General features: G+C 29.0%; 1 protein-coding gene across 1 annotated transcript in view; it reads right to left on the reverse strand.

Annotated features, from left to right (window-relative positions):
- Positions 1 to 5,795, reverse strand: part of LOC111683599 — a 97,069-nt gene extending 91,274 nt beyond the window's left edge. The window contains exon 1 of the mRNA XM_023445693.2: positions 4,990 to 5,795. Within this exon, the coding sequence (XP_023301461.2) occupies positions 4,990 to 5,217 (228 nt within the window). The 5' untranslated portion in view covers positions 5,218 to 5,795. The remainder of the gene's footprint in view (positions 1 to 4,989) is intronic.
- Between the last annotated feature and the right edge of the window lie 5,207 nt (positions 5,796 to 11,002).

The following is an 11,002-nucleotide window of genomic DNA, read 5'->3' on the forward strand; positions in this document are numbered from 1 at the left end:
GATAGATAGATAGATAGATAGATAGATAGATAGATAGATAGATAGATAGATAGATAGATAGATAGATAGATAGATAGATAGATAGATAGATAGATAGATAGAAATTTTGATAGGCCAACCTTAGAAAATACGATTCTAACTTATATTCGGAAGAGTCATAGAATTGTCGACAATCACAGCAATGTTATTCTTAATAAATAATCTCACAGTATCCACGGAAATTATAAATTTTGAATATCATAATAATACTCCAACTTCTTCAATTACAATTATTTATTGAAAATAAACAAGACAACTTATTAAGTCAACAAGAAAAATAAATAATTCATAGCTACAACGTTCAGGTGTTTCCAATACAAAACGATGTTGCTATCATTTCATTACTAGCTTCAGTTAGAATTTTTAATAAAAAAAACAAAATTTTCAATTTTGATTGCCACATAAAATATTTAAAAGCAATTGATGGCTGGCTGTCTATACTTTGCAAACCCTTATATTTTTGTAAAATAATCAATTTTGCATAAGAATGCATGTCTTTGAACTTATAGAAACAATTGTATTAGAGGGCAAATATAAAATAAACGCGGTAATTTAAAATACTTAAGGGCGGTTAAATAAAACATTATGTGCATGAAAAATAAAAAAACAAATTTAAAAAAACGCTTAAGCACGTTTTCTAAAACATTGTATGAGTATATCGATTTTTATTATTTTCAATTTAAATTCCTTAAATTTCATTTCCCTTAAATGCTCAAATTTAATTTAAAATAAATAAAATAACCTTTAGCAATTTTTAGTTTTCTTTAGCTTTCTACACATACATGGATATTATATCCTTTTTAAGGATTTTAAATCTAACCATAAAACTGTTAAATTTTCTAATAACATTCTACAGTATAAAAGGATTAAATGTGAACCCTTCTTCATCATCTTAGTGTTATTTTTTAAACTTTAACACAAACACGTTGAAATCGAAAGAGAAAAAAGGATAAAAAACTATAGTGTTTTTACACTGACGCACACACTAATATTGGTACAAATTTATTTTACATCCACACACACTTGTGTAATGAATCCAATGAAAACACCCCTGCTGCCTGCAACATTAAATACACATTAGATTCCTTTAGAAACAACATTCATCAAGGGTTTATGTTTTTTTCCTTCAGTATTTTCTTTATGCATGCATGCATATAACTTGTATTAGTATGTTTTTTGTTGTTCTTATTTTATTTTTGCAACAACAAAATCACACTTCCACTTTTAAATTAGTGAGTGTGTGTTTGCAGGATACATATGTTTGTAAATAAAACAACAACCATCCATATCCATATGTTACATTGTTTATGAGTGTGTGTGTGTGTGTATGTTTTTAAATTTATGTTTGTTTTGTTGTTGTTTGTTGCTTGTGTTATTTATCATTTATGTTGTTGCTGTTTGTTGTGTATTTAGAAAATTAATCTATTTCTTTATTTGATGCACAGCTTCTCTTCAATCCTTAAATTACACCCTCTTGGCCCTCATTTATTTGTTTGTATTTTGTATTTCTTCATTTATTGTACCATTCATTCATTCACTCATTCATTTATTTTTGCTTTACAATAAACTTAATCACATCCATTTTGTTGTTGTGTTGTATTTGTTATAAACATGTTTATATGATGCAGTTGTAGGCATATATTAAGGAATGTATTCATCCTTTGAGAATTGATCTATACGAAAATGAATGATTCTGATAGCAATAATAGAAGTTGTAGAAAGTAACTAACTTTTGGTTTAGAATTTGTCGAAATTGCAAAAGGCTTTTATTGCTTTTATTTATTTGTTCTACTTCCCACAGATAATAACTTGGGTTAGGCAAAAGTGCAGTCTATAAATTTTTTTATTTATAACATGATTATACTTGCTATACTAAGTACAGTCATTTTATAAAAAAATACTTTTTAAGAAGAAATTAAGAAATTAACAGGACTTTAACATTTCTAATGGTTTCTGATGGTAATTTAAAATAATGATCTATGTCTAACTCACACTTCCTCTTATCTGTTAATCAAATATATTAATTCTATGTTAGTTCCTAACTAATGATTAAAAAAAATACATAAAAACCACTCTGAAAAACTATTATTATAGTTTTTCTTTTAAACTCTTCGATTTCGGTAGAAAAGTTGCAGATTTTTAAGAGGAAGTTTTTATGGAATACTCATGATCCAAAGAAAGCCGAAGTGACTGGTTTTGTTTCCTTTTACATTTTTGAACTTTCAGAAAGACAATGGGTTTTATTCTGTTATAAACCAGAAGACTTTTAGACTGATTTTGTTTTTCTATAAATATTAAAGCTTTCATGCTATGAGTGCATCAGATCTCAAAGAGAGAACTCTTGGTATAACTCTTTCTAAAATTATGTGCAGACACGTGAGAATTGAACCCACAACCTGCGGTCTACCAGACTAAAGCACTAACCTATTAGTGAACATCATAATCAATCTATAATACGATATATTTCAGTATCCTTGTGAAACAAACAAACGAGTAATTAAAACTCACAAACGGGTATAACAGCGACAACCTATTTGTTGTAGAGGAAAACTTATAATATGTTCGTACTCTATGGACTATAACGAAATGGAATTGGTATATTAGAACCTCTATTGTTCCTACATCCACCTTAAAGTATATCATTCTGCTTAGGATATGAGTATATTTGAACAATGTCCGTACGTCTGTGTGTCCATTTAAAACTAGTGCGCACACTGAAGGTCGCAATATTCAAGCTAATTTAATGAAATATATCATGTACTATTTTTTGACCCAAGGTCGAAGCTTGTTTAAAGTGGTTAAAGTCAGTCCATTATAAGCCCACTTATACCCGCACCCACGGATAGGAATTTTATCCTCATTAATATGCTAAATGATATTTTATTTTTAGAAAAATCGGCATCATTTATTTTAAATAAGTCTAAATGATACTGACCATGTATGTAATGATCGGAACATATTTCATCCCAGCCTCCTTCAAAAAGTCTTGTATAGAACTTGGTTTTTGCAGCTTTTTGTCGAGATATAAGTATATTAAACATCATTATGAAGTTAAAAGCCCTTTTCGGGGGTTCAGTTGTATCGGGGATAGGTGAAATAATGGACCGATGTTAACCATCTTCAATAGGCTTCGTCTACGGTACTATACAATATAATGTGCCAAATTTCATTGAATTATCTCCAAAATTGCGACCTGTAGTTTGATTAAAAGGTTTACAAGCCCTATTCGACGGGTTCAGTTGTATAGGGGCTAGGTGAAATAATGAACCGATCTTAATCATTTTCAATAGAGATAATAGAAGATCATGTACCAAATTTCATTGAACTATCCTCAAAATTGAGACCAGTAGTTTGATTACATGGTTTACATAAACGGACGGACATAGCTCAGAAAATGATTCTGAGCCTATTAAGGTGGGTTTAGAACCAATATTGTGCGTTACAAACATTAGCACAAACCCAATATACCCTCCCCACTAGAGTGGTCGGCTATGCTCGATTATATATTCTTACTTATTTTTCCAATATTATAACACAGTGTTACTGTATATGTGATGCTAATATTGATATCAAATAAAAGCTGGAAAACGCTGTTGCATGGTGTAATCGTAATTTTATTAACATTTAAGTCGAAACCCAGTAGTATTTTTGCGATTTTATGTCGTTTTATGTATGACACAACTTTAGGACACAATATCTTGAAAACTCGATTTAAAGATGGAATTCTGAGGCCAGATTCCAATTTAGCGCATCTCTTTCTTTCGAAAATTTTACTTGAATCTCTAGATTAAAAATGTATTGACCTGAATTATTAAAATATCGATTAGTGTATATGTTTTTTTCTTTTACTTTGAAATTAAGAAAATCGGAAATCTGTGTAGATCTTCTTTGTCCAATGTACAACTATTAAAACTTAGTAGGGAGTAGTAGGTAGATTCGTTTTTCTAATCTCATATTTATTGCTATTTTAGCCGCATTTCCTTTCAATATTATTAAAAACAGTTAAATTGCAATTTAATTGCTTTCCTACACAATTCTAATTACTTTATTTTTATGTGAACATTAATTTAGTTGTATTGCAATTAAATGCATTAATACTACATATTTACATATATGTATGTATTTACTGTAAAATATTAAAATAAAATTATATTTTATAGCCAATAAACTCTGAAATGTTTTACTAATTATATCAGATGTTGTCAAGAATTGAATCCTTTGCCCAGATTTTGTAATAATACACATTACATTTTTAACTTAATTAAAGCAATTTTTACTTGAAAAACAATATTAAATTTAAACCTTTAAGCTTAATGTATTTTTAAAGTAATTGCTTTCTTTTTTATCGTAAGTAATTAATAAGAAGAAAGATTTTCTTTTAATGGTTGTAAAACATTGTTTTAGTACTTTTTTTTATTGTTTACTTTTTATTTGAAACTAAGCATCACCCTTTAAAAAATTAATTATTGTAAAGTATTTTTTCAATAAATTTTATATTCTCTTTTAAAATGTTATCACCAATTGTAATATAAAAGAAATGAAATGAATGTTTTCTATTTGAAACCAAATATCATCTAAAGTATCAGATATCCATTAGTTACAATTGATAAATATTTGGTAACCATTTCTATTGCAAATATACCACAATATTAACAATAAATTTAAGATAAATATTTACACATGGCAGACAATTATTTTACAACTTATAATCACTACATATTTAATATAAATAGCTCTTTATTGGTGTGGATGTGCCAGAAGTATGTTATCCTTTTTAATCTTATTTATATATTCCTCATGAATACATTCCTTAATTCCTCTGCTTAAATGTGCATTTATTTTCATACACATATTTGCACTCATACACACACACACTGATTAGTAAATACGTTGGCAAAAAATAAAATGAAAATTTGAATTACAAAAACATTTTTCAATTTGTTTAAATACCTTTTCTAAGCATCCCTCGCGGCATTGCTGGACACGTATCGTTGTGGCTTGCTGCTTTTGCTGTTGATGCTGCTGTTGTTGTTGTTGTTGCTGTTGTGTGGGACTACTTGATGTGAATGTTGCACATAAGGCAATGACCATTAGAAGAAGGGTTAAAATTTGTTGATTTGTTAAAAACATTTTAAAGCTTAATTTAAAGCTTCTTGTTGTTTTCGCAAACCACTTCATTTTACTTGATATTTTATTGCAAAAAGGAAATTTGTTTTAAACAAATTAAATTTGAGGTATTTTCCCTAAGGATTAGTATAATTATTTTCTTATTCTTTTAATATTATTTAATTAAATGTTTTAAGCATATTATTTTCGTACACAAAATTTTTAATTTAATTTAATATATTTATTATTTTCATTTAAAATTTAAAGAAATTTATGCAAAAACCTTTTCATATGGGTTACAACATTTATTTGTTATGATTTATAGCTCTATATGTAAATTATTTTGCAAACAAAAAAATTTTTTCTGCTAGCACAAAATTTTTAATATACAGGATACAAATTTAATACTTTTGGCCTAAATGACTTTTAGCTACAAACATATTTTGTTGAATTTTATGGCTGACAAAATATTCAATGCAATTTTCTTGTATGAAATTTATATAAAATCAATTTTTATTTATATATTTTTGGTTTTAAATTTTTTTTTTTATATCTGTATGAGTGTTATACCGACGGAGTTTAAAAAATCTTATACACACGCACAGTTTAAAAACAACCGAAACCTCAGGGAGTCTACACTAAACTGTGTTTTGCAGAAATTTTCTACATAAACCCATAAAAAGAGACCAATTTCATTAGAGCATTACTGAACAAACTACACAAAGCATACACACACACATATAGAAAGCATTCATCCAGTCAGTCAAGCAGTCAGTGGTGAGACAAGCAGTCAGCCTGGCTGCCAAATCGACAGACAGCCAGTTATCCATGCAGCCAGCCAGCCATTCACACAATGTAACCAACAGAAGATACTTTTTTTCATTCCGGGCATGCGACATAACAATACGACGAAAGCCTTTTTTTCCCCAAAAAATCCAACAAAAACAGAAAGAAAACATAAGAAAATGCTCTCCTCGGTCAGGTGTATAAACCCAGCTACGCTTATTGGATTATGCTGGGAGAGACCCAAACAGACGAATCCATCCATATGTGAATCCAATTCAACATAAACAACCACTCTGGGAGAACTGGTGGAGATTTACAGGAACTGTGAGAACAACAACAGAAGAGTATCATCACTAAAGCTACTAATAATACTCACTGGCAAAATAACCTTCGCTGAGGTTAAGTGAAGTTAGTTGTGTGTGTTTGTTTATTGTTGTAGCCCTTCTTGAAAAATAGGCCTGTTTGTTCTAAATACAGTTTAATGAGATAGATGTCTGCAAATAGATAGAGATGTTTTTTTATCCCCCACACGAAAATATCTATCAAAACAATTTACAGACTGTCTGCAAAGTAAACACAGCGCACACGCCAAACCAACACGAACAAGTTGCAGGGGCAAACAGAGGAAGTTCCAACAAGTTTTATCATACTGGTCTTTTTAAATTACCCCTGTCTAATTCGAATACAACCATCAACAACTCAGACTAGTTGGAAACAAACTAAAAAACCAATTTGAATACAACTCTCAAATGCATTTAACCAACAAGTTCAAGTTAGAAATAAACAAGTTGGATTATTAATTCCATCAAACACCGCTATTTAAAAAGCGCCACTTTACAACAGCACAAAATCACCGAGTTGCTTACAAGATATTTCAAATAGACCAACGAACGACATTCACCATTGTTGTGTGCGGAGGCATTTGCCGGTTGGTCTTTCTGCGCCAATGTTGTAAACATGGAATTTCCTTAACGTTCTTTAGGCTTTTTATAGCAATTGTTTAGTAAAGTAAATGTTTTGCCCACTCGTGACTAGAGGGCATTTAGGAAAACTTGAAAAAATAATAATTTTCATATTCTTTTGTCGTTGTTGGCTCTCTTAGCAGAACATAGCGAGATATGGATAATTTAGCTAAAACCTTTTCCTCTTGGTCAGAATTCAACTTCAAGAACACCAAACTTCTGTTGTAGTAATAATATTTGTACAAAAATATTGTCGATCTGTTTTTTTGTTTGTAGTCGTTTGTCGTCCGTCGTTTGTTAAACATTTTGTTGTATTTTGCCTCATTATCTACCACTTGACTTTCTTTATCTTTAACTAAGCAAGAAATAAATTTATGACCTGTGCTTTGTCTTCAACTGGTTAAGATGTAAATTCACTTTGTTTGGGTTTTTAGTTTTCCTCTCGTTTTGTTTCTTATTCTTTATTTTATAACTGGGTTTACACGTGTGCAGGAATTTTAATGTTTACAATCTGAAAAATTTGCATATTATCTAAAGTACAGAAGAAAATTGTACGACTAAAGATGTACAAGAACAAGCTGTAAGAAAAAAATGGAAAAAATGAGAAAAACGATTTCATATTTTCTAAATTTTTATCTCAGCATATTAAAAATATAATACAGTAGCCTTTTTATTTTGGTGTTTCTGGTTTATATTAGATTTGAATGGTTTTAAATGGATGGAGTTACCAGTCTAGGAGGTTTTATAGACAAAGAGAAATATGAGACAGATATGCCTTTAAATATAAAAAAATATTCAGTTAATTTCAGTTCTAGTTCAGTTCCAGTTCAGTTCTAGTTCAGTTCTAGTTCAGTTCCAGTTCAGTTCCAGTTCAGTTCCAGTTCAGTTCTAGTTCAGTTCCAGTTCAGTTCTAGTTCAGTTTTAGTTCAGTTCTAGTTCAGTTCTAGTTCAGTTCTAGTTCAGTTCTAGTTCAGTTCTAGTTCAGTTCTAGTTCAGTTCTAGTTCAGTTCTAGTTCAGTTCTAGTTCAGTTCTAGTTCAATTCTAGTTCAGTTCTAGTTCAGTTCTAATTCAGTTCAAGTTCAGTTCAAGTTCAGTTCTAGTTCAGTTCTAGTTTAGTTCTAGTTCTAGTTCAGTTCTAGTTTAATTCCAGTTCAGTTCTAGTTCAGTTCCAGTTCAGTTCTAGTTCAGTTCTAGTTTAGTTATACATAGTTAAATTTTAGTTAAGTTTCAGTTTAGTTGTATGTTAGTTGTTCTAGGGTTATAAAGCCTATACGAAGGTGCATTAAAAGCTCAAACTTCACTTATATATTTTGTTATAATGTTAAGAATCTGAATCTTTTTAATAAGATTAATTTGTGTAAATTTATAAAATGTTTGAAATCACATATTTTCACAGCTATGTACATATTTCAATATTTCACTTGGCAACCCTGCTCAAGCAACATTTGCGTTTCGTTCCCAATAAAAGGTTAATCTATTTCTCAAAGATTTATTATCAATAGTTTTGCATATTTAATTTTTTAATCTGAATTTAGCTTCTTTTATTATTTATGTTTATAGGTATTGTATGTGTATTCAATAACTAAACCAACAAAACCATTGTTTTTGTTTTATATGCAAAGTTTTATATTCAAAGATCTAAGATTTCAAATCCACGAAATAAACAAACGAGCAACCAAACAACCTGTGTTCACTTTTTATATGTTTTAGTTTTACAACAATGTGTTTATTTCCGTTAAATAAATAAATTTAAAGTTTATTGTCTACTTAATGTCGTATTTTTGTTCACAAATTTTGGTTTGTTGAAATTTGTGAGATTTGCTTTTGTTGTCATTTGATTTTCGTAAATTGTTTTCCTCTGTTTATTGATTAATTGGTAATAATTAATTTTCAATTTATGCCGGTCTACAAATTTTATATTTTTGGTTTTCTTTTTTAAATTTTAAAATAAAGAACATCTTTATAAGGCTTTATAAATTTATCTTAAAGTTGCTAGACAGTCAGTAGTAAATGTTGTTGATCTTCTTCTGTTGCTGGTTCAATATTTCACTCTTTTTTATTTTCTCATGTTGAAATTTTTATATGTTTTTGGGCCATAAATTAATCAACTTGAATTCAATAATAAAAAAAGAAGTCGTTTTCTGTCTTCTCTATACGTACTTCGTACAGATTTGCTTTTACGATTTACTAACGAGTTTCATGTTGAACTACTGTTTTAATTTAAATTTGTTGAAAATACCGCATTTAGATACACACTGACACCAAAATCTAATGTTGCCAGCAACTATAAAATTTCTAATGAATGTAGTGTCATAGAAATTCCCCTTAAATAACATTTTTATTTGTGATATTGATCTTAATTAATAAATCAATAATGTTTCGATTTATGTGACTTTTTTTATGTTTTTTTTTCAACATTTTCATTTTAAGTAATCGCTTTTTTAATGCAGGTTTTTTACTTTTATATTTTGGTAACAGTACTTGTTGGACTACTTGTAGACAGTTTTATACTTCTTCTAGATCTAGATGTAATGATTATCGTCTTATCGTCTAGTTGTGCTTTTTAATTAGTAGTAAATGCATTTTCTAATGAGTTTTATCAATTTTTGGAGTAACTTTAAACTTTTAACTGAATATTGCTGTAATAAAACCAAATATATGCAAGATTTAGCAAATAGTTTTCTTGATCAAAGAAAACAATTTTATATTGACAAAAGCATATCATAACACTTGTCACTTGCATTTTTATTGTATGTAAATTTATTTATATTTCTTAGAAATGTTTTCCTTTGCTTTAGTTGTTGTGTAAATAATATATCAAAGTTCAAATTTGTATTTGTAAACATAAAAATAACTAAAATTTTTGCTATAACATCAACAGACAATAAAAATTGTATCTTGATATAACGATATCAAATTGACACCAACAACTGTCTCCCTCCACAAAAGCGTCCGAACTCTATTACACAAGTATCTGAGTCTTTGGGTGTGTTTCGTTTATTTATTTTTTATTCTGTTCAAAAACTGATTTCAAACAGGTGGGAATATGTACTACAATACAGGTGACATGCGATTTTATTACTAAACAAAGATAGAATTTCTAGCTACAATAAGGGTGAATGCAAAAATACGTCCGTACTCGATTATATAAACAAAACTGACAAAAAACTGAATTACAGAAAATAAAAAAAAATATGTACAAATAAATAAACAGAAAAATATTTTTGTGTAGGTTGTGCTATTTGTCTGTATGTTATCGACATGAAACATAAAAAAGAGCCTTCAAGGATTTTACCGTTGTTGTCGGTGATGTTGTTGAGGATTTCGATGATAATGATGATTTTGCAACCAACAATATACTACAACAATTTTGGGTTAAACATACTTAGACTTTGGATTAGACGTTTAACATTGTTACAAAGAACATATCTTATGTAATATTACAATTACGAAGTCAAACTTATAATTTTATAAAATTTCACATAATACAACTTTTTATGACTAGACTATGACTAGACTATGACTAGACTATGACTAGACTATGACTAGACTATGACTAGACTATGACTAGACTATGACTAGACTATGACTAGACTATGACTAGACTATGACTAGACTATGACTAGACTATGACTAGACTATGACTAGACTATGACTAGACTATGACTAGACTATGACTAGACTATGACTAGACTATGACTAGACTATGACTAGACTATGACTAGACTATGACTAGACTATGACTAGACATAACGAGTTATAGCTAAACCATTCTTATTAACCCAAAGGAATATTTCACACCTCCTTCGTATATTTGCTGTTTGTGTCTTTCGAGGTATTACAAGAAACTTCAAATTACACAAAAATAAACAAACATGTACAAATATATAGATTTCGTTGGAAAAAAATCCTTCAAAATAAAGAAGATTGAAGTGAAGAAAAGGATGTGATATGACAAAGAAATAACAGAATAAGAAAAACGAAATACATTTCAAAGCAACATTTTTTTGAAATTATTTTTTGTGTGTTGCCTTCTGTTTGTTACAACAAAATGTTGTAATTTGGCAAATAACATCTACTACAAGTGCAAAAAAAAGCCAAACAACTC

This window comes from Lucilia cuprina, chromosome 3, assembly GCF_022045245.1.
Source record: "Lucilia cuprina isolate Lc7/37 chromosome 3, ASM2204524v1, whole genome shotgun sequence".
Taxonomy (NCBI): Eukaryota; Metazoa; Arthropoda; class Insecta; order Diptera; family Calliphoridae; genus Lucilia; species Lucilia cuprina.